The sequence below is a fragment of the Coturnix japonica genome, chromosome 4, assembly GCF_001577835.2.
Source record: "Coturnix japonica isolate 7356 chromosome 4, Coturnix japonica 2.1, whole genome shotgun sequence".
NCBI lineage: Eukaryota > Metazoa > Chordata > Aves > Galliformes > Phasianidae > Coturnix > Coturnix japonica.
Window position 1 is genome coordinate 67,712,246 of NC_029519.1, and position 25,221 is coordinate 67,737,466.

Consider the following 25,221-nt stretch of genomic DNA (forward strand, 5'->3'; position numbering starts at 1 on the left):
TGAAGTGCTGAGAGTGAGCTGAAATACTTGTCAGGGAGGTGATTTCTTTGGCATGGTGTTGTGATAACCCAATGTACAAGTTCTGGTGTTTCAGCTGATCCAGAGATGACTCAGTTTCCTGAGTCTATCAGCCAGCTCAGAATTCATTTGATTAAAGTCAGGTTGGTTACTGATTTCTATAATCTTACTCAGTGAAATCTGATGTAACATAGAACTGCTACAAATGTGCCAGTAAGCCAATACTAGTCACTGTTGTCAAATATATAATACAGCTGTTATATATCTTTCATTTTTTTTCTTACCAAAACAGTAGACAACTGTAGTGATGTATTGACTTAAACCCCTTTCTCTAGTTCTTTGCTCAGCAGCATAAGAGCTGTGTAATGTCCAGCTTTCAGAAGCAAGAGAGCATTCTGGGTCTTCCATATAGGAGTTGCTCCTGATCTCCCTGTATTCTATTTTGTTTAATTAAAATAAATAAATAAAAAATATATATACATATCTCTGGATAGGTGAACAATTAAATGAAATGTTAGCAGTTTTCATTTCTGGACATTCCACATAGGACTTTTAATATGGCACTCTACTGTCGTCAAGTTTGTAAGCCTGTTGGGAATGTGTTTGTCACTGTGACCTTGCAAAAGACAGTTACTTCACTTACCTCCAAAAAGGATGAATGACACTGTATTACACTACAAGAATTTATATTTGAAGCCACAGATAATTGTACAGAGAATTCAAGAATGTTGTTTCTTCTGTATTACTATTATTTACCTCCCTACTTAAATATGCTCATAGGTCAGATTTGTTTTACGAAGAAAGCTTTGAAGAGGAAGGAGAAAATATAAGTGGCTTTAAGTTTTGGTACAGAGTTTTTCCAAGATATGTGAACAGTGTTCTTGAAAGCAAGTATCTCAACATTATATTGCTGAAAAAACACACCATCATTTTCTCTCATCAACACAGAAAATGGGAGTCATGTCAGTAGATAGGTCAATGAGTCCAGGCAAAGTAAAATCTAAAAAGTCTGAGAAAGTGATGTAATCACCTTCAATCATACAAAGAACAAGACAGCTATTAATGTGAGCATGTTTGTTCATTTTTTACCAGATGAAGAATGAAATCAAAGCCACAGTCATTTCCAGTGCTCTGCCAAATTTATAGTACAAGGATATGTCATAATGCCTGTGTAATTAGAGAGATGAAATGTAGGAAGAAAACGCCAAGGTAAATGGAAAGAAAAAAACTAAGAAATCCAGAAAAGATATTTCTGATTGCCATTCCCATTAGTTGTCTTCAATATTTTTGTCCTCTTTTTCTCCATTTATGCATATGAGACATAGCATTAAAGCTTCTACTTTACTTAGAGACAAAATGAAGTAGTCCTTGAAGTGCTACAGGAACAGTGGTCAGAATGGACTGGATTAATATAGGTTACTAGAAAAGAACAGTAGCTACTGTTATTCATTGATTCATTTGCATATGGGAAATGTGATGACAGTGCTGTTCATTAAATTCACAGTAAACCTATGAGGAAGAGAAGGTCCATCCCTTCATAGGTCTCATTTCCTGTAGAAAATCTAGTCCTAATTTGACAATCATCAATAACCATATAGAGTGGCCTGTATCATGCACAAGAATACAAAGCCTTATTTTTGAGAAGCCATTAGAAAGTGGGACCACTGCTTTTCAGAGACTTAGCCAAAGAAAAATTATCAAATTATTTACATATCACCTGTGTCTTCCTGCTAGTTTTCAGGAATTAACTCAATGCACATTGCAAAGCATGTAACTCAAATTAGTTGCAACACATTAATTAGCACTGAGCAATTTGAAAATATTCTGAGAACATTTTCTTGTTGTGTTTAAAAAAAAAAATCAAAAAAAAAATCAGCTTTTCTGTCAAGAATTCTGGAAAATAGACTATTCTAATGATCTACCATTCACTTCTAACAATATGCCTCAGACTGAAGTCTGCATAATGATTAGCTGGTTTTAGGAAGTAGTGACTAATAATTCACTTGCAAGAAGATCCTTCAGTTAGGATATTACAACACATTTTATTCATTTTCATACACATATATTTCAGCAACAGACCTAATTTTAAAAAGCAGAGTTTATATGAGAAATAAACAGCAAGCAAAAGTCCCTTGCTTTGACTGATGGCATTAGTTATAGCATTGCTTTGGGTGTAATCAGGACTATTTGTTTGACGTTACCACAATGATATGAGATACGGTATGCTAATATGCCTGTCTTGTTTTATAAGGTGTTATTAGTCCTTTGTTTCTTTTGGTCACTTAATTAGTAACCATTGTTTAAAGTCATCCATCTTTGCTCACACTTATGCAAATATTCCTAATTATTAACGCTAGCATCAAGTGGGTCATGTTTATCCATTTTTATCAAGAAAATATTTTTCTAAAATTCTTTTGTTACCACTCTTGTTCATAAGGAAACTTATTCTGTTACTAAATCTAGCTATTCAGATGGGCAGAGAATTACTACCTGTGAGTTGGAGGTAGATGTGTTAGGGAGTTTAAATTGTATGTATGTACTGTGTCAAGAATTCATAAATGATTTCTTCCATCAGTTGTGCAACAGTACTTTCACACCATGCTATGGAGAGGCACACAAGATACTGGGCTGATAGAAATGTCCAGCATGCAGCTGATCATTTATAATTAAAAATATATATATTGTAAATGCACGTACCAGAGAGAAGTGGAGATGCAACAGAAAGTTCAGTGTAGGGTTACTGAAGACTGAAGCACCCTCCTGTGAAGAGAGGCTAAGAGAGCTAGGACTGTTCAGCCTGGAGAAAAGAGGCTCTGGAGGATCTCAACAGTGTCTGTAAATAACTGAAGGGAGGGTACAGAGAGGACAGTCAGGTTCTTGTCAGTAGTGCCTCTTGCCACTGGACACGAACTGGAGCACAGCAGGAAGCACTTCTGTGCTGTGTGGGTGATAGCACTAGCACAGGCTGCCCAGAGGCTGTGAGATCTCCTTGGAGATCTTCAGAAGCTGTCTGAATGTAGGCATGGGCACCCTGCTCTGGTGTCACTACTGGAGCAGGATGGGACCAGGTGACATCTAGAAGCCCTTTCAGACCTCAGCTGTGCTGTGAATCTATGAGATACCTGACTTGAGGGCAGGAGGGAAAATAGAGGTTAGCAGATCAGGATGACTGTTCCCTTTTCCCATACCTGTGAGTAGCAGGACAGCTTTGTGTTCTCCACTTTCCTTCTTTCTTTCACTTTTTTTTTCTATTTATGGCTTTGACAGTGACTGTGAGAACAGCTAACCAACAATTTGCAAAGAGAGATGTGCAATCAAAGCATTCATTCTGTGTAATTCAGCATCCTCTAACAAGGGGTTACAAGGATACTATATTTCTTTTTCTTCATGAAACAGCGTTTCCTAGGAGATGACCACTTGAAACGTCTCTGGGTTGGCATAGGAGGTGACTGTGACGTGTAAATCTGGTGCCTTATAAGTATGATGAAAGCATCTCTGTTCGTGTTGATACTATGGATGAACAGCATTCTTATGCTGCTACACCATTAGGTCAGCTCAGGGCCCAAGTGACATTCCAAGACTGAAAAGAAAAATGTAAAACTTTTGAAGTGCTTTGAAAGTTAATACATGCTGGTGCCAAAATAGTACATAGGATGGTTGAGAGAAAAGCAATTTGACAAAATTTTACTCATAAACTAAAAGAATGTTGCATTTTGGAGGAATTAATATACTTATGATTAGCTTGCAATTATCATTTTTATTAGTAATTACATATATGCATCATCTCTCAATTTAGGGAGCTGCAAGTGAACACATATTATACAGTATCTTTAGCATAACTCTAATCTCAGTGCTCCATGGTAGCATGGAAACAAAAATAAATGTTTTCTTAAATGCTAAAATTAACCTTGTTTGTAGTTGAGTTTTTCTTTCATAGAAGAAAAACAGCAGGGTAAATTTGATGAAGTTTTCCTTGATCCTTCAGATACAGTCAGTTCTGCAGTTTCAGCTATCCTATAAAAAAGAAAAAAATAGTAAAGTAAAAGCTAAATAATAACAATCAATATTTACTTGTTTATTCAGAGAAGGTATTTATAAAGAAGGCTTTATTAAAATAAAAGCAAAAGTTGATTCTGCTTCTGAAGCAAGAACAATACATTGAAAGGGAAATGTACTGGCTGGTAGAAGCAGCTCTGCTGTTACATACACAGGACAATTAGCAAATGAAATAGAAAAATTCTAATGGCATTACTGTTCTTATTTTTCAGAATGTATTCTGCCTATCAGGAAAACTGTCTGAAAGCTGAAGTTTGCTAGCAAGTAAGAGTGAAATTCCAGTAGCTTGGAGACTGATTACATTTCTAATGTTTTATAGTCGCTTCCCATAGGCTTTTCTCTCCTTACTTTGAATAGTATAATGTTAGTGGTAATAGACAATAGCTTAAAATTATTTTCTGATAGTATCCTGAACTAATCCATCCTTAGAAACGATAAAGCTTTGTATCTTCAGGATATCTCACTGAAAGATTTAGTTGGTTGGGTTTGTACATAAAAGTAGGTCTGGAAGTCTAACAGATTATTCTGAAGCATGACAAAGCACAAAACATTTAGAATAAGTGATGGACATCAAACAGAAAGAGAAGGAGATCTATGAAAAGTACTTAAAAGGAGTTATTCCTTTACTTCCCTAAGGTGTTGTCATCTGAGACTCCGATAATATTTTAAGTTGAATGTTTTATGCTGAGTTTCCCTGTCATGGTATGATGTGACTTCTGCTAGTTTAGCTTTGGACACATAAAGCAAGACTTTATTTTCATGCTTCTTCTCCCACTAAATGACCCTATTTGTTTATATATGTCTAGCCTGTTTTGTTGCTCTTGCAGGAGTGCAAACACAGCAATGAATGCTACATCATAAGCAATTTCTCTTCATAATTTGAGTGTTAGGTGTTCCATATGAACAGAGATGTTTCCCAGAGAAATACATTACTAAAGGCTCCATGTTTGCATTCATTGTATTTAAGTACCTGCACGCACTGCTATTTAATTCATAAAGGGGGAGTTATTTGAATTTAGATAAGGCTAATGAATGTCTCTCTCTTGAGAGTGAGTTCTAGAGGTGCCGTCTCTTTGGAACAATTCACAAAATGGTCACAGCGTATTTGGTCATGTTTGGCACATATTTTGTTTGCCTTTAGTTAGGAACAAGCTGCTGCTAAGAAAAGCAAAGGGCAATTTGAAGGAATCGTCAGGTCTGCCTTTCCTGTGGATCAGCACCTTTGTCATGGTGTTTTACTCTGAAGCTCCAGCTTACTTTTCAGATGGAAACAGCCCTTTCTTTGACCACCATGTATCATTTATCATTTTATTGGTAGGAGCTAAGGATGCTCTAAAAATAGATGTGTGAAATGATGGACAGTTCATGATTTGTTGGCATGGAATCAAGACATGACAGCAGGGACCGTGCAAGCCAATTGCATCCTCACTGCCCAGGTTACCATGGAAGCTTTAACTCTTTACACTCCTTTTGTCTCTCTTGGTCACGTAACTTATGCAGTACACTTTAATTGTTATGGATGAAGTGTATTTCATAGTGTAAAATCCACCTGCCCGTGTTAACTGAAGCTGTCAGACATGATTTAGGTAGCTGTGTATATTCCATAAAATATAATAGGAGAATGCAGGTTCTTCTGCCAAGGTCTTCAAAGCAAAAAAAAAAAAAACCAACCAGTATATATGCAAACTTGAAATGTAAGTAAGTGCTAAATTTTAATATTTTTACATACAATGAGAATTTAGGGGAAAGGTTCTTTAAGAGTGAAGAAAGTAAAAATAAAGAAAATAATAAGGAGAAGTGAAACCTCTTATTCAGATTTCCTCATCTGGTGTCTACATTGTCTTAAAGTATTCCATCTCTCACCCACCTTTCAGTTCAGGTATCCTTGTATTTCTGAAATTTTTCCACTTCTGTCATTTCAGTATGATTTTCTCCCTCAACTACATACAATACTGAATTTAAATACTTTCTTGCTTTGTGTGACCATCTCCCAGCTTCTTCCACACCTCAACACTGTATTCTATATTTTCTTCTTCGGGGCATGAGGATGTTGGGGAATAATGGCTCCTACTGACAAGAACCTTTCCTGCTTGTTAATACCTAGAGTGGATGCATTAACAGGAACTTATTCCTTTTTATCGTTCTGTTTTCTCAACCAAGTAGCAGAGAAGCCTGATAAGGGCTGTGTAGGATCACAGCTCTCATTAATACTTTCTGCTTTAAACCTTTTTTTATTCCATAAGCCTCAGACTACAGACAAAAACAGCATGTGAGTAAATGACAGTACTCAATGCTCTCATTTCTGGAGCAAATAATTTATTTTTTTTTTCTTTTCTCAGTGCCCAAAGGAAAAAAAGGAAAAACCCAAAGGAATATTCCGCTTCTCATGATATCTGTTGACCATAACCTAAATAGCAGAGGTGAAACTTTCAGTCAGATTCCTTTAAACCCCTCTGATAGTACACAGAAGAATTCATCATGATCTGTCTCCCTGCCATGGAGTAACTTCTGCCATACTTCAGTCTCTTCTCACTAACAAAATCCTTAGAGATTTTCAAATCAATGCCTATGGAGGTTGTGGGGAAGTACATCTACATAATTTTTCAGTAGTTTCAGTCTCAGAAATGTCTCCTCTACTTTAATTTTGACTGGCAGGAAATATACTTTCTATCTGAATGTTTTACACCTGATTACTGCTCATCTTGCCAAACTGTGCCATAATTTTAATTGGTGTATGATTACCAGATAAAGCTGGAATGGTCCTATTGTCCTCTGAGTGGAATGTATTGTTGCAAGGTCTGCTTCTTCCATGGCCCAAGAGGTATTTCTTTGCCTGAACAGAGTTTCACAACTCTGGGACTTGTTTGGAGCTCTCAGTCTTGTAGAAAGCCGTTAATAATCTGGGGATTTTAGTGAGGATGGGGAAAAAAGGATACAGCAATTTGTTCTGACCTTCTAAACACATGGTAGCCCATTTAACTGTGTTGCTCCAATCACACTAATATTTGGATAAATAATAACCATACATGCTCAGGTCATCTTTTGGACAGCAAATTCTCACCATCTGACTATCAAGTGGCAGTTCCTTGCTAAGGGCAACAGGGTTCTTCTTGTCATAGAAATTACTGCATCTGTGTAGATCAAGAGCAGCACAGACTTGGCCGGCAGGACATTTCCTAGCTCAGTGGTCTCAATGTATATGTAACAACAGGTCACTTTTGGGATATTGCAAAATCCATTTTTTAAAATTAATTATATAAACTTTAGGGATTTGTATTATGATTTTACTATAAAGTATTTCAACAACTTGTACAATTCAAATAAAAACTCACCATACCATTAGATTGCATGCATGAATTTAAAAGCTTGTCAGCTTTTTTTGTTATTTCTAAGTGTTCCTAATTTATTTATTTTTTTATTTTTTATTTTTTCCACATTCAGTATCAGTAGAGAGCTACAAACTTAAAAGATTTGGATTTGGTAGTTCCTAAGAGACTGTTATTATATTTCATATAAAAATCTAAAGTTTGTCAACTCCGGTTTTTTATGTAGCCCCATTAGTGCAGTACAAAGTGAGGAAAAAGGTGGGTAATAACAGTCAGATAGTGGATTCAGCTCCTTCAAGTTTTTCCTTGGGAAGCTTGGATCAGGATTTGAAATCACATTAGGAAAATGCTGGAATTAAGGAAATGCTAAGCAGTGCTTTCCTGATTATTTACAGCTGCAGAAGTCTCTGTGTTATGTAGCATCTTGTGCCATTTTAGCCAGAATGTTACTTTTAATTTTCAGTAGAGAACTGGATACTTAAGAACCTGTTATTTTTTTCCTGTCTTTTATTTGACATGAAGGAGTTCAAGTGAGTAAGCAGATACCACTTTCAGAGTGAAAAGAGTTAATAAGAGAATTAAAAAGGGAAAAAAAACAAATTATTAATTAAGATTGTGATAGAAAATACAGCAGGTACAAATAAATGCACAATCAATCATCAATCTGTGTAGTCAGTTTTTCATATGTTTGATTTTAGGAAGTTTGTGAGCTTCAGCAGTTGATTTAGCTATAACGATTCATACTCCTTACAAACAAACTTTTAAGATGATAAATTTCAAAGAGTTTTGGAGCCTCTTTAATCTTAACTCCATAGGTATTACTTAAGGAGTCAGCGTTTGCCTTTTCCAAATTGCATTTCTGCACAGCAAGAGCTGTACTTTCCTTCCCTTTTTCAACCTTTCACAGTAGAAAATATGCACAAAGCAATTACAGACATGTCATGGTTTTATGACCATCAGTATTCCACATTATCACATCATGTAGTGTACTGGGGACTAAAGTGTTAATGCAAGAAAATTAGAGTGTTGTCATAGGTACTTTAAAGATATCTTATAGTGTTGCAGACAGACTGAATGCTCAGATTTTGGAATGGGTATTAAGGTCTGTGTATTATTGCATACAATAGATGAAGTATATATAGAGAGATAAATGAAACAATTTCCAGAATACACTAAGAATGGATTAGTGAAATAAATATGTACAAAAAAAAAAAAAGTGAATTTTTCATTAAATAGAATCCAACTCGTAGACAGAAATGTTTAACTAGAAGAGTGTTACTTGCCAGTATTCTTCTCTTGAGGTAAAACAATATCTGTTTAAAAAAAAAAAAATCAACACATTAATAATGAAATCTGTTACTTCTCCTTGTGTTAATATTGCTGCTATCCTGATCATATGAAATGAGATTAACCATGTTCACAGGACTTTATTAAGGATGCAATAACATGTACAAATAATGTCTTAAGTGTAAAATATAAGAGCAAGGAAATATGATTGGAGGGCTGTGACTCGTTTCTCTTAAAAAGATGAGGTACATGTCTATTCATGTACTCTTATTTTTACAGATGTAAAGGCACTGTAAGGCACTCCAACACTCTGTATTAAAGCAAGCAGTGAGTTTGAATTCTGTTTGTGAATATACTTTGCTTGATATTTTCTGTCCCATTAAAGTAGACCAGTGTAAACAATGCATTGTCTTTCAGTCTAAGGATTTTATTATTATTATTATTGTTTTTTAATTTTGGTAATTCCAGTTAAGAGACTTTCATATAGATCCATGACCCACAGCCATCGTAGTCAGCTCTGTCCATAGGAGCAGAGGACATGGAAGAAGAAGAAGAAAAAGCACACTACAGCAGCTGTTACCATCACTTTCCAAAGAATTCCCCTCAGTTTTGAAAAGAGAGGAGCCTTGCTCTTCAGGCTTCTGCTTCCTTGATTGACATCTTTTGTGTCCAGCTCTAGGTACCCCAGTTCTAAAAAGACAGGGGTCTCCTAGAAGGAGTCCAGTGGATGGCCACAAAGATGATATAGGACCTGGAGCTTCTTCTATGTGAGGAAAGTCTGAGTAACCTGGGTACACTCAGCATGGGTAGAAGACTGAGGGAGGATCTGGTTCATGTTTATAGATATCTAAAGGGAGGTTGGATACAAATGGATGGGGCCAGGCTCTTCTCAGTGGTGTGTAGTGATAGGACAAGGAGCAGTGGCCTAAAACTTGAACATAGGAGGTCCAATACCAAGATGAAGAAGCATTTCTTTATAGTGAGGATGACGTGGCACTGTAATAGGTTTCCCAATGGAGTCTGCTTCTCTGGACATATTCAAGACCCATCTGGATGCCTACCTGTGTGACCTATTGTAGGGTACCTGCTTTAGCAGGGGGTTGGACTCGATGATCTCTTGAGGTCCCTTCCAACCCCTGCAATTCTGTGATTCTATGATTTTTCTTATTCACATGGGGCATGCTACTCTTTACTCCAGTGCTAAATAAAATACCATTTCAAACTCTTAAATTTTGCACCTTTGTTGTACTTTTGAAAATGACTATATATTATAAACATAATTTGTATTTGTAATTATGTCCACTGCATTTGAGCTCTGCAGTTTATCAAATTAGTCTTGTTGCTTGCAGTTTGTGTCTCAGAGTGCATAGGATTTTAATGTGTTTTTGTTTGTTTGTTTGTCTCTTTCCACTGTGAAATGAAGGAGAGACATTATCTCACACATGCTATTCCCCTGACATCTATGAAATCTCTTGTAATGCTTTCTCAGCACTCAAAATGGGTTTGGGTCTATGCACCAGAGGCAAGAGTGTTTCTAGATGATTCTTAGTCTGCTTCTTTGGGGCATCGTTTTCCCTATCTAACGTGACAAGTCAGTGAAACCATTTTATTTCCTGAAGACAGATGCTATTTTTTGTTCCTGTATTCCTTTGAATTCTGCTTTTCTATGACCCGTGCTTCATTTGTACTTAATTTTCATTTAATTTATCCTGAACCTTGTAATAATACTCTCTGGTGTTCAGTAAATTACATGGAATTGAAATCCAGACACATCAACTGTTAATATGCCATGAGATAGTTATTTAAAGCCCATCTCTGCTCAGAGAGCAACATGTTCAGGAGGAAAATAATTTATATGTTGAGTGTTTGGCAGCAGCTCCCTCAACACAAAGCAGTTTCTCAGCTGGGATGTGAGGTCAGAAATATTTATTTCTGATAAAAATTTCCTTATTTAAGTACTGGTTTAGATGCATATAACGTATTAAGTGGTCTGTCTACTCAGATGTACCATATCAATACTAAATGGATTTCATACAGCAGATACTAGATTTCTTGAGTGAATAATGTATACCTGGTATGTAATTGTTTTCACAAGTCAGGAACTCCACGACTAGCCTTAACTTCATTTCTCTTTCAGCTCAAAATTTGCAAAATTTCTGGTAGGACTTCCTTTTTTACTGTACAATAGGCAAAAAGTAATTTATTTATTTTTTATGTGCTTTTTTTTTTTTTTTTTTTTTTTTTTCAGTGCTCATGGTTACAGTACATACTCACAAGTGTCAGGGACACAAGCTGACCTCTGCTGAGGACCATATGCTCAGCATAATTTTGCTGATCTCAGTCTCAGGAGCCAGACAAACCTGTGGAATCAGTGGTACTCAGAAGCTGCCAAGTGAAATAGAAAGAATGTTCCCATCAGACTTTTAAATTCAGTTATGTTCCACTTAAAAAGGAAGCTTGGGCAACTTCCTTTGTTTTACTAGCATTTACTATTTAGATTACAATACAACTGGGATAATTTTCTGAATGTATACAACAACACAGTCAATGCCTAGGGAAGCTTTTGGCCTAAATAAGGGAAAAAAAGGAAGGAGTACAACTTAAAATTGGTCAGTTTTAATATGAATTATGTTTTCCACAGGTTGTGAATTAATTTACAATTTGTTCTGGATTACTCTAAAACTTCTACATCAATGAGTATGGAAAAATGTGTTTTCCCATTTTTTTTCCCTCCTTTTTTGAAAAGCTGCTTTTAAGAAAAAGTTCAAACATTTCAGATGTTCAATTTTCCTATATAAAAAAAAAAACCAACAAAAAACAAAAATCAAAATCCCCCCCAGAGGATCACTTTTTCCTTATATCATGGTTTAGGTTAGAACAGGTTGCCCAGAGATGTGGTTGATGCTCCATCCCTGGAGACTTTCAAGGTGAGGCTGGATCAAGCCCTGGGCAACCTGATCAAGCTGTATATGTCCCTGTTCATTGCAGGGGAGTTGTACTAGCTGACTTTCAAAGGTCTTTTTCATCTCTAAGGATTCTATGATTTTATGTTCATAAGTAAGAAATTTATGTGAGCTGTATATGAAAGGACATAGAGATGTTATATTATTGCTTCAAATATATATATTTTTTTTTCCTAGGGAGAAATTTGCTTGTTTTGAAAGACAGATTTACAGAGCTGCATGATTAAGATGAGAAAAAATGAGCTCAAACAGCAGCACGAGAGAATGGAGAGTTTAGGAGAACTTTGTTAGAGGATGAAAAAGTGCTGGAGTTCTTTGAAGGGGGCTCTAATTCTTTTAAAACATCTTTCAGGAGTCATATGAATATAATGCAAGAGACTGGATGAGCTGGATTCATTAAATCCTTTAAAGCTGCAGATCTTTAAAATTCTAAGTCTGCAGAATTACCTATAAATATTTTTATTAGGTAGCTGTTTTTTTTGCAAGCTTTATATTAAGCTTTCTTTCCAACAGGAATGTTTTTGATTTGTTAATAGTTATCTTGTATAGGCAGTGTTTTAAAAGGATTCATTCACTTTCAGGGATCCTATTTGAAACCTGAAATGTAAGGTCTGCATATGTATAACTCTCAGCAGAGGTATGTGCATCATTCCTGATCATCACTAAAATATTGCTCAAGTTTCAGATAATTATTACATTAATTTCTTAGCCTGACACTTTTACAGCTTTTGCAACAATATAAAGTAGTGAATAGGGAATAGGAAAGATTTCAAAGCTTCATGAACAGAACCAGCTTCACTGATGTAAGTCTTCAGAATGAGGAATGACTCCCTCTAAATTGTGCAGTTTTTCAAAGTGTCTTCTGAGTTTATTCTGTATCTCTGAAAATTGTGCCCATGTGAGAGGAAAAAAAATGCAATTCAGTCTGCTAACTTGCCCTATGTGTAGCACTCTTTTGATTACAGAAATATCCCAGCTCTCACTAAGTACCAGGTAGTAATATACCATGTTTGGTTCTCTTAGAACCCATTTGATATTTATTTTTTCTTATTTTTCACGTGAAGCTATGAAATATCTAATATTGAGGACATTTCAAAGCTGCTACTAAGCAACTGCTAAACTCACTAATTAATGGATCAGCTTTATTCTGATGTCACTAATGTAATATTTGCGGAGCTGACACATAAATATTTAGCTTAGGATCATATCATCATAGTCCTAGAGTCCACAAATTTTCATGACATCAATTCACAAATTACAGGGAGTATAACCAAATTGTAAAGCATTCTAGATACTCGCTGAATATTATCTCAAATCAGTTTTTGTTATTTTCCCCTGCATTTATTAAAGCAAAGAGTTTCACTTTTTTTACAGAGACTAGCAGTTTTGTTAAGTTTTCTAATAAGCAAGCTATGTTCTAAGCTTTCTTGATCCTGTGTTCTCTTCCTATGTGACTTAGTTAATTACCATGTTGTAAGAACAAGTAGCAAGGATATGATGTAAATGATTCTGTAAAAAAGCATATTTCAGAAGTTCAGTTCTCTTGTAGTCCAAACCAGCATATAATATCTTTTTGGAAATAGGAAGTACCACCCTATATTGAAATGACAGAATTATCAAAAAGATACTTGTGCAAAGTCACAGCAAAGAAGGTATCATTGCAGGATATTGAAGATATTATATGTAGCTAGAGAGTGGAGACAGTAGAAAACAGTGATAATATTGAATGGATAGAAGATCACGTGCAGTTCATACCGATATGTTATTTACTGAGAACTGCAGGTGTGTTTCTGTAATCAATAACTGCCAAGAGAATACTTTGTCATAATGTACTAGTATGTCTGATCCGTCCGTTCTTTGGCACTTTGATGGTAAGATGCCAGAAGGAAGAAACTGTTAACGTGTCTGAATTGGTCTGAGATCAGTATAATTTGGCACACAACTACACTGTCAAAATGTTGCTTAGCTTTAACAGGAGCAGATTTGAGCTTGCAATTTGAAAACAGTCCCTGGCCAGTTTAGAGAGAGCAGATATGAAACTACAGAAATTTGGACAGTGTTTTTTGACAGCTAACAGTTTTGAGAAAATTAAATGATCCAGAACAGTGATTTCTGACCTGAGCCCTGAATGTGGGAGTGACCAGAATGTGCTTTTCACAGGTAGTAATGGAAGGAAAGCTTTATCACCATTAACTTAGCTGTCCATTAGTAGAATTGTTCAAGTGCTGAAAGTGTTATCCTAATTTGTATATAAAGTGGGCTAGCTACCTGTAAGAGCTAGACTGATACTACAAATGTGTAAAGTAAAAAAGCAAAAGTCTCAAAGCCAAAGTATCCAATGCATCATCAATGATGTATTTGGTTGCAGAAAGATTTATAGGTGATCTGGATAATTTAACAGGAAAATAATGATTCTGAGTTACGCAGTGTACATGAATGATTTGCAGTAACAGTTTAGAACAGAATCAGAAAAAGTAAAGGTAAACTTTGACCTTTTACTTTAATGTCCTCATTTTAAGTGCTTAGCACCTAGGACAAAGGAGGACAAAGGAGAACAATGTGCACAGCATCCAAAAGCAGAAGCTGCAGACTGACTGATGCCATTAATGATTGGCAGTGTGAGCAGGATATACTGTAAAGCCATAAAACAACCCAGGAAGATGAAAAATTATACTGAAGTGAAAAATGCCGCAACCAATGAAATCTTTCTTCAGAAATAAAGTCACAGAGAAGTCAGCAAGCATGGAAATAGCCAAGCCCACAGGCCATGACAGGCAGATAACAAAGCCACAGGTGTCACAAAGTCAATGCTTTATAGCTTGTAGGGTTTCTAAAGTATAATAATGGGAAAATTCCTAAGACTGCTTCTGTTTCTGGGAGGTGGAAGATAAGCACAAACTACTGGATTAGGCTCCCCAGAGAGGTGGTTGAATCACCATCCCTGGATGTGTTTAAGAGCTATTTGGATATGGTGCTCAGGAATGTGATTTAGCAGAGGGTTGTTAGAGTTAGGGTACTATGGTTAGGCTGCAGTCGGACTTGATGATCTTCAAGGTCTTTTCCAACCTGGGTAATTCTATGATTCTATTGCTATGACTGCCTAATCATCTAATTAATCCACAATGAAATCCCCTGTGGTGCAAGTGGTAGAAGTGCCGCTCTGCTACACAGAGGCTCGAATCCCAGGGGGTTGGACTCGATGATCTCTAAGGTCCCTTCCAACCCACACAAAACTATGAAACTATGAATGAAACTATGAAATAAAGAATTTGCATGGATACTACAGTAAGTTTCATGATGGAAGAGAATGTAGGGATTGAAGAGCAATCAAGCAACTGATCAGATATTCAGAGAAAGTAATAAACAAAAATAAAGTGTACAGTAGCATAGGTCTTCAGGCATCACACTTGCTTTTTATTTTGATAAGCAAGCTACATTAAATGTCATACTTCATGTTGTTTTACATTTCTGAACTACTTGGAATAGTTGAACTCTACCATATATTCCCAGTGAATAAAAAAGCAAAGTAAATATCTGGCCACTTTTAGAACTTCTTGTAAGTTATCCATTTATTGTGTATTTTGTGTCTATCCACTGTGTATCCACACAAGAAAGATAAGACTTACTACTGAATACATAACAAATTATTTGTGTTTCTTCAGCATGTGAAAAATGGTGCAATTCTTGATTCTTTAGAAAACCCAGCCCACACATCAGTGAGTTTCTCTCATAAGATGATAGCATCACTCAAAACTCCTTCATGTGAATGTAGGAGCTTTGCTTAGGCACATGGAATTGTATGTATTGGACTCTCATGTGGTAAAGGTCTGTAGGAACGAAGGAAAAGAAAGATGTCAAAATGTGAAGAAACATGGGCTCCTTCACCATGCTCCAAGTAGGTTAATTGGGCAGACTTGGAAACAGTGTCAGCTTACTTATTTTCTTTATGAATGTTGGTTAGCTTTATATAACCAGCCTGAAAACAAGACATTCAACTTGTCACTTTTTTTTTCTTTTATTTGCTTTAATAACAACTTCTGGGAACAGTAGGAGCTCACCATTTGAACTAAGAGTACACTCTAACAGGTGCTTAAGACAGACTGTAAGATTCAGTAGTTGCTCCTATTTCTCTGGCTTCTTGGTTCTGTTTTGTTTTGTGGTTGTTGTTGTTGTTTGTTTTTTATTTTATCATTATTTTCAGAAGACATTTGAAAGGTGCTGCCTTGTTGCAGACTCTCAAGTTGTTTTCTATAAGTGCATGAGCTAGGATTTCCTGTGACTTTTTACTGTTGATTGGCATAAAAGTCCTTTGTTGTCTGCAGCAAGCTACTAATGAACCAACAAGGGATTAGGAGGAAAAGTCTGGCGAATATCCACATGCTACATCAGCTGAACTGAAGGAACCCTTCTGTCAGTCTATTGTTTTGAGACTGTAAAGAAGTTTTCCAAACATATTTATGATAAAGTTCACTTAACACAGTGTTCACAGCTAAAGCCCACAGGAAGCTTGACAGTTTTCCAATAACATGTAGAAAAAAAATATAGCCAAAAACCCCAAGTATATTTCTAATTATTGGTGATGTATTTTCTCCCCTTGTTATCTGCGAGTAAATTTTATTATATTATAAAAAAGTTTCTACCTTTCATCCAGGTTACAGATTTAAAAGTGCAGACATCCATATGCTGTATAGAATTGGAAATATACATCTTCCTCTTGTGCTAGAAATTATAGAAAGTGATTAAATAGATATACTTACAGCTAGGTTTTTTATTTTATTTATTTATTAATTTATTATTGTAGTCTCTAAGTATAGTTTCTTAATGGATCATAAGGACAAGAGTTTGAATAGCTAGCTGTGCTTGGTATAGTTGTGTTTTTGAAGACCTAGTCTAATTTTAGTTAAGCTTTGTTAGCAAGACTATCTTATTACCAGGATATCTATTTAGTTTATGGTGTGTGGTTTTACAAACACAACTAAACATAATGTGTGAATGCTTTCGCAGTATAATGTGAGGATATCTATTTTGCAGAGCTAAATAGTCCTAGAGAAAATGTGAGTAAGTAATAGTTTCTGTAGTGTTTCAGTTTCTCTGCTGATCATTGTAAAAGTCCTTTCTAGGGTCATTTCACCTTAGGAATGAATGAAAAAAAGATACCCCAGAGTTATGTTGAGAAAGCTGTTCTGGAAGACAGAAAATGGTGATCTACAATGAGGTCTAGATATGATAAGGAAATGTTTTTGTGCAGTTTGTGCAGTTTTCATTTAAACCTGTTATTCCTAAGTGACCTAACATTTAAGAATAAAGAGGAAACTCAGAAATGGCAGACAGAAGAACAAACACAATTATGAATAGGATACTTTGTGATGGTCACATCACTCTGCCTTGTGAGGTTTTGGCAGGACATTGTGGACTTCCATTACCTTAGTTTAAGGAAGAATTTGAGAGAGAACAATTGTAATGGTATTTCAGAATATTAAAAGGCTGTAATAGAGCCAGTTTATCTTATGAAAAGGTTTAATTTATGATTAAGTAAGACTAGTGCTATTGATTGAGAGAGTTAAAAGCTCGATATTTTCTGGAATTCAGAAGTGTCTATGTGTAGCTGTAGTATGGTAGGACTGGCCTTTAAGGTGGTGGCAAATACTGTATATATTATGAAGTTGATCCACTAGATGAATGCAAAGGGATGGCTGAGATAGTTGGAGTGACAAGCCAGAATGGTAGTATTTGCAGCAGTACCCTGAATGGATTGAAGATAAGGAAGAAAATTAGGACTTTACAAGAAAAGCAATGAGAAAGTCACAGTATTTGAGATTCAAAAACATGAAAGTCTAAGTGAAGATTTTTGTTCTTTAATGGAAAAAAAAACAAAAAAAAAACAACAACACAGAATCATAGAATTACAGAATCTCAGAATCATAGGGGTTGGAAGAGACCTCAGGAGATCACCTAGTCCAATGCCCTGCTAAGGCAAGTTTCCTACAGTAGGTTACGAAGAAAACATCCAATTCTTAGAGCTATTGCACTGATGGCATTATATATATCCCTGACTGGAGAACATAACGGGAGAAATAAATAAGAATCACTCAGGTTGAGGGTCTACAGGACTGATATAGCTAGAAAAATAATCAGTGAAGTTACCTATCTCATAAGCTCAGACACTTATGCTTCGGTGTAATAACACAGTCTCTTGATCAGTACTGTATGTCATGGAGGGATGGGCCTAAAAAAGCATGGTGAAAAATCTGCTGAGCACCTGGTAGCACCTGTGGCATCTCACAAGTGTGAAGCATTGGACATGAATGTATTGAGGCTGGCTGTCACTTAGAGAAAATTAAAACAAATATAAAACATCATCCCTTAATACACTGACTACCTCAAAATTCGAAATAAAAGAATTGCTGCTTCATATCTGATGATACACAGGAGATTTACAAATGACTCCAGAAACTTTTTTTTGAAGAGATTTCCTCTATATTCTCTCAAGAAAAATTCTTGGTAGTAAATGAGTAGCACAAACACATCATGAGAGCAGTTGAGCTTCATCTGTGAAATTCTAACAGCCAAACGTTTTTCAGCTTCAATTTCCACAAAGAGTTTGAAAATATCGTTGTCTGACATTTTTATGGCATTGAACTTTTTTATGGCTTTTACTTTTTAATGAGGTTTAAGGATTTACAGTAAAGATGGAGTTATCTGAATGACATTTTTCCATGTGATGAAAAAAAATCTGTCTTAGCTGAATATATCACTACATTTTTCATCTTATTTATTTATTTAATAGATTCAGTAAATATTTACCAGGAAAGAAGGTTAAAAAAATATTATTTACCTTTGTAATAAGTTGAAAGGACATCACTTTTAAAATGGTCCTATGAATTTTAATCATTATTTGTATCTTCATCATTTGCCTGCTTAAAACTACTATTTTGATTTTTCTATGTCAAAATCAAGGAACTCTAGCTTTTGTTAGAAATTCTGTTTTCGGTTTTCCATATTACATTGGACTCCCACTGGTGCTCTGAGCTTTCTGGTCTGGACTCCCATTTGAGTTTTCTCTTGCTATGCACACACTTTTGCATCTAGCTCTACCAGTGGAAGAGACCATTAGTATCTCCTGCTATCTGCTGTCCTACAAATGATAGCCTTCCCCAACATCTATTAGAATTACAGTTTGTAAATAAATGCAGTTTTGCTTTGGGCAAAGTCATGAAGGTTACCTCAGTTCATTTATCTGAACTTCCTAAGGAAATCCAAGTGATTTTAAGCAATGCAGGGCAGGCTCCCATAAACTGTTTCGTTAGGTGGCAAGGAGTGACAGAGGATAGTAATCATCCTCACTTGGAGCCATGACAAAAAGTGGACAGTGGCTTAATGACAATAAAGTGAATGTGAGTGCATAAGAAGAGGAAATGTAATGAAGAAAGATAAGCACTCCTGGGAACTCTCTCTGTAGACCCACACATACATAAATTTTCAATCCAAACTGATTGGGACTTTTTTTTTAACATTAAAATTTCATGATATACAATATTAAGCAATAGCAATATGATTCATGGTACCTAACATCCTAGTCATAATAATTTTAAAAATATTCACTGTATTGTAGTGTAAAGCTGCATCGCAAGATAAGAAGTCATATTTTAGATATGCCCCTAGCCTGAAATATGACCAGTCATTTCAATTTCATAGATTTACTCTCATGACAAAGATTGTATATTAAATGGTTTCTTGAGTAGAAGACAGCAAGAGAAATACCTTTTGTAAGGTTTCACAAGGTTTTAATAAATAGTCATGAGCTAATAAAGGAAAGAGTCTTTATTTGTGTATTGTATTATCTCTATATATGTCAAAAAGAGAAAAAATATAGGAGATTCTCATAGCTGGTTCACAGCACATGAGAATCACCAAATCATGGACTGGTTGAAGCTGTCAGGGACCTTTCGGCCCATGTGGTCCCATTCCTGCTCCAGCAGGAACACCAGAGGAGGACCTACAGTCATGAATGCTGTTGATAATGCAGCTTAGCAGATAAGATTTTCAGCTTGTTTGAAAGAAAGATTAAATGAGAGAAAGAAGAATATGAGCTAAAAGTTTGCAGTACTTAAAAGCAGCTCACCAAGGAAAAATGGTCTGCAGAAGAAAACTGAATGCAAACTTAAAGATTTGCACTTTGTCTTAAGCAGAGCCAGCAATGATTTATTTGAATATGGTTAGGATGAAGCATTTAAACCTTAGGTTTTTTAAGAGAAAAAAAGTGTTAAGCTGTTTCAGGGAGTTTAATCTTGAGGGGGAAAAAAGAAGCATGTGATAGTGACATGCAAACACTGATCTGGGTGGGTTTACCTATTCACAGTAGAAAATGCTGTGTGGTTTTGGGTTTGTTTGATTTTCTATTTATTATTTTATTATTCATTATATCACTCCTCTTATTCTCACTCCACTGTTTTCAGTAATGATAACCCATGCCATAATGCTAGTGTACCTGGAGGATTTAGAAGCCACTGCCAGTTCTTATGTGACACAAAGATTTTTTTTGAACATAATCCAAAGAAATGCACAATAATGGACTCCAGCCGTGTGAGGGACAATATCCTACCAGAGAGGATTACATTTATTGCAGTTGCTCCTTGCTCAGTTTTTGTTGTAACAGAGTTGCTGTTTCTGTAATGCAAATTCCTCCTTAGATGCTATATTATTAAGGACTTAAATAGTGTTGCCTTAGCCATGAATGGCACTTAGTGCTGCGTGAGGCAGAGCGCTGCAGGATTGCAGCAGGTGGGTGATACCTGGTAGTCCTCTGCCTGTATTTGTGTCGATTCTCCGGGAAAACATTCCATTTAGCACATACTACTGAAGTGAGAAACCCTAAAGAATATCGAGTGTACTTTTCCCTCTTGCCCTCAATCTGTTCTTTTAAATGTTTGTTTTCCAAGTCAGACTAAGCACTAAATAGCGCTTAACAAGGCAGGAAAATCAAAGAAGTTGTTGTATGCTGTTGTTAATTATGAGTAGCGATTTGTAATGTGCTGAATAATCTCGTGCACTGCCTGCCACATGCCGCACCTTTCCTTTTTTTCCCTTCTCTCGGAGAAACTCGCTGAAAGTTGGCACGTCGCACCCCGGCATAAGCAGGGGTCCGTGCCCCGTCCCCGCGTCCTCCCCGGCTCCTTCCCTCTTTTTGCTTCCAGCTCTTTTCTGTCCCTCTCTGTCCAATGCGAGGCCCGGTCCCCGCGTCTCCTAGGCGACGTGCTACCCACACCGACGCTGCCAGCAGCCGCACGGCCACGCCGGCGGCTCGCCGGCCCCAGGTGGTTCTTTGCCTCGTTCTTCCCGGCCCGGGGGCCCTTGGGGCTGCCGGGCCCTCCGCTCTCCTCCGCTCCGCCCGGGAGCGGGGCTGCGCCCGGCGGCCCGCAGCCAGGATGTCCGCCCCGCTCCCCCCAGCCCCCGCGTAGAGAGATGGCTTCTCCGGGAAAGCCGGACGGGAGAGCACTTTCCTCAGTGGCTGTGCTCAGACCATGACCTAACTCACCATGAACTTGGAAGGGCTTGAAATGATAGCAGTTTTGATCGTGATTGTGCTTTTTGTGAAAGTGTTGGAACAGTTTGGGCTGATTGAAGCAGGTTTAGAAGGTAAGGGAGCTCTTTTTGGTGGCTTGTCGTTTTTCTGTTCCAGTTCTGCTCTCGTGGGCACTGGTGAGTGGGGCGTGCGGTGCTACCTGGGTCACCCCCAGCCCCACGGGCACACTGGGACCACAGTGTCCATGTTACAGCTGAGGGGATTTTCTCTTGCAGGAAAGATAACCCGACATCCTGTGCACTGCTAAGGTGTCCACCAGGGATAAATGCTTTAAAAGCAGTGTCTGGTTCCTGCTGTAACTCTGCAATTTTAAATCACTGGGTGTCAAAGGATGTTTCAGGATGCTAGCAGTATTACCTTAATTTTTTTTTCTTGTAATCTATTCATGCAAGTATCAGGGCTGGGTTTGTTGTGAATTCAAGACAGCTATTTTGTAGCATTCAAAACCTGTTGCATTTTGAATCTACTGTTAAAATGTGAAAATGGTCGTGAGGAAGAAGAACTGTGATGCTCAGATTCAGAATAAGCAACTTTAACATTCACTCGGGACAACTGGGTGCAAGTTTTATTGCTTGATGCTTTATCTCAGATCACCTCTTCCTTTCTTAGAAGTATAATTTGTGTATAAACCTGTAAGATATATAAAAGAGAAGCTTACATTATTTTTAGTGTACTTTTTATTTGTAGAAGAACACTGATTGCAGCAAAGTTGATAATGTACTGTTATTACATCCCAGTGTTTTATCAGGTTCCAGACTGAAGTGTTCCATCTTAAATACTGAAAAAAACAAAAAAAATAGCATCGGTTCTCAGTTCTTCCAGTAAGCCAGGATTTAGATATGATGTATGTAGTTTCTCTGTTGACTCAGAGATCATATTTTCTTGTGTTAGAGTGAGAATACAAGCAAAACTTGCTCCAGTGAAATTATCTGAATTAATGCTGTTCTTATACTTTTGAGAAGTGCCGTCTTTTCAAGTGGCCCTTAGTAAGGAAGCCTGCATAAATGTTTCTCTGTATTGCTCTGTAATTAAAACAAGCAAGTTTTAATTACAGAATTTGGAAACCCTGAAGGTACTCACAAAAATTTTTATAGAGGAGTGTGTCTGCTGGAGTGCATTACACTGAGTTGAAATGACAACAGATTCCTTTTTAATGTATTAACTTAAGCTTTTATTTGGTTCCACTGTAAATACAAATGTCAATCAACCTGAGAAATGCTGTGGTAAAAGTTATCTACAGCACTAAATGTGGCAGAGATTCCACAAAATAGGCAGTATTTTCTGTCTAGGCAGGCTGGCAGGTCACTCTGTGTTGTCTTGAGTCTGATTGTCACACATGTTTATTTTCTTGGTAATATTTAGCACTTGATTATTGTATATGCTCACTTTTATGTCTTGGGAGGTGGTAATGGGAAGACAATTAGGTTCATAGTGAAGCTGCCTGTTAGTGATTGCAAGATTTNTCTGTAAGAAAGAGGTTGATCATGCAGCTGCCTATTTTGTCTGCCTCAATAGTCAAAAGCCTGTTTGTCTGCATGTGCATACAGTCTTGAAGTTTCTTCTTTCCTAGTGCAGTGCAGCTTTACAGTACGACAGATAAATGAAATCACAGGGAGGTGTGTATGTCCCATTTCTCTGTGATGTACAAATGGTGCAAATGAGGAAAACAAACAAACAAACAAAAAACAAACAAACAAAAAACAACAACAAAAAAAACTTGTTACATGAAAATCAAGCAATGGATATAAAGTAATAGATATAAACAATAATGTATGAAAGTGGGTTTTAGATAAATAGCACATACTTATGAATTCATTTGCTCATTTGTTCAGGAGCAGTGCAGGTTTATTCCCAAAGTACTCCTTAAACTTAGGAATTAAAGACTTGTTCACAACAGAAAATGGCAAATATATGACTATTTACAATTCTGTGATTCTGTGATTCTATTTACTTGGCATTGGAGCAAAATTTTGTTTCAGTAAGTATCAGGAGTGTTCAATCCTACTCATACATAGTGAAAAGTATATGCATCACAAAACTGTGCATGTTACAGATGCTTTTAAGTAAAATGTTAGGGAAAAGGGAGTTTTGTAAGTGTACTCATGACTACTAGTATGATTTCCTGGAAATTAGTGAGGAAGTTAGTGGCAGCTCCGTGAAAATGCTTGTTAAAAGAACATCTGTTTTTGTCTGATTTGGGATAGCTCATATCCTTTCTCCCCACCCCCTCTCAAAGGTTAGTGTGCCCCAATTAAATCTTTTTGCATGATCCTTACAAATGAGTAGTTTTACATACTTGTGGCATCTGTAAACCATCCATAGATTCAGTAACAGTCTGTACTGTAGTGCATGCAAAGCAGGATGCTGAACCGTCTGAAGTTTACTGCAGCTTTGGTAGAGATCTGAGCACCAGAGTTGGTCCCTACCTAAATTCCTACCAAAAGCTTGATGCTAGCTTGTCTACTTTCCCAAACTGGTTTATCATGTTTCTGAATGTTGTGAGCCACATACATATTTAATTTGAAAAATTCAAGTGCGGTTTACATAAATCAATAGCAAAATTTTATTTTTCTCACTGTAGTCTTTTAATAACTGTCATGAGTAATACTCTTCTTTCTTCATAATTTTAATACAAACTATATCTGTAATGATAGTACTGAAAGAGATTATTTCTGAAAATAACAGTTTCAGAATAAAATATAATAAAGTATGTACTTATGTATATACATTTATTTCCTGGTGCACTTAATTCACTTAAGTAACAGTATGCTTCTGCAGTTTTGAACTGCTGAGTGGTTCTATTGTTATTATGAAAGTATTTTCAATACTTATAATATTGTATGACTGCTGCTACAGTGATAAGTAGCAGAATAGATTTATACACTTCTGTAGGTTGTGGGTTGCAGAGACTTTATCTGTAGATGATGATGCATTGCACTCACGTAACTGTGCTTTCTGTGGTTTTGCTCAGTTCCCTTTAACTGCTGAATGGTTCTACTGTTGTTATAAAGCTGCTTTCAAAAATATGTTTTTAATATTGTACGACAGCTCCTAAATTTGGAGCCGTTTGGATGTGGTGCTCAGGGATATGATTTAGCAGAGGGTTGTTAGAGTTAGGGTACTGTGGTTGTACGATTGGACTTGATGATCTTCAAGGTCTTTTCCAACCTGGGTAATTCTATGATTCTATGATTCTAAATTGATAAGTAGTAGAATGGATGCAATGAGTTGTGTAGTCTTGGTCTCTAGGTTTAATATTTAACAGTGGATAGGTTATATTCTCCTTAAGAAAGTTTACTCACTCTTTTAAGAAAATAGTTCATTAGATTTATGGAAAATACATAGCAAAGAAAGTTTATGGATACACATCTAAAATCAATTATATTTCTTCTTGTATGGAAAACTTTTCCAAAAGTCATTCACAAATAAAATTAGATACAAGGACTAAGCAAATCAATCATACAGCATACTTTCATCTTAAGTGCTTTTCTGAAAAGATTGTGATCTTCATAGATAAATATCATATTAACTTAATCAAGACATGGAATAAACTTTGCATTTCAGTATCCTCCACTAACTGCAGTTATTCTGGGTAAGTTGTTGGAGGCAGTGTAGCTGAAACATCTAGAGGTCAGCCTTTTCTAAGTTAGAATATGTGTTGTTGTTTTTTAAAAGTTTCTTGGAAAATGCAAGTTGTTTTTCATAAGCTAAATCAATCCCTTATTAATAAGCAGTAAAATAAGCAACTCTTCCTCAGTGTAAGCACTGAAACCAGTACTACTGGGGGTGAGGTTCAGAGAAGAAATGTAGAGGATTCAAAATATTCACATAAAAATATGCTGGTCACTAAGAAATGCTTTCATAGCAATTAGTAGCTCCAACTCGAGATAAAAAAAGGCATACCAGTACTCATACATGTTAATGTTGAATGTGGGTTCTGATTTACTATGTTATTCATATCTAATATGATAATTTTAAGATTAGTGAC

General features: G+C 36.4%; 1 protein-coding gene across 5 annotated transcripts in view; it reads left to right on the forward strand.

The window, feature by feature from the left end:
- The window catches only part of KCNIP4 (potassium voltage-gated channel interacting protein 4), a 372,702-nt gene that overhangs the window by 182,962 nt on the left and 164,519 nt on the right, over positions 1-25,221 (forward strand). Inside the window, exon 1 of one of the 5 annotated variants that reach the window (XM_015862839.2) lies at positions 21,067-21,286. The exons of the other annotated variants lie outside the window; for them this stretch is intronic. Coding sequence (XP_015718325.1) covers positions 21,187-21,286 — 100 coding nt within the window. The 5' untranslated portion in view covers positions 21,067-21,186. Of the gene's footprint in view, positions 1-21,066; positions 21,287-25,221 lie in introns of those variants that run through there. 5 annotated transcript variants of the gene reach the window in all.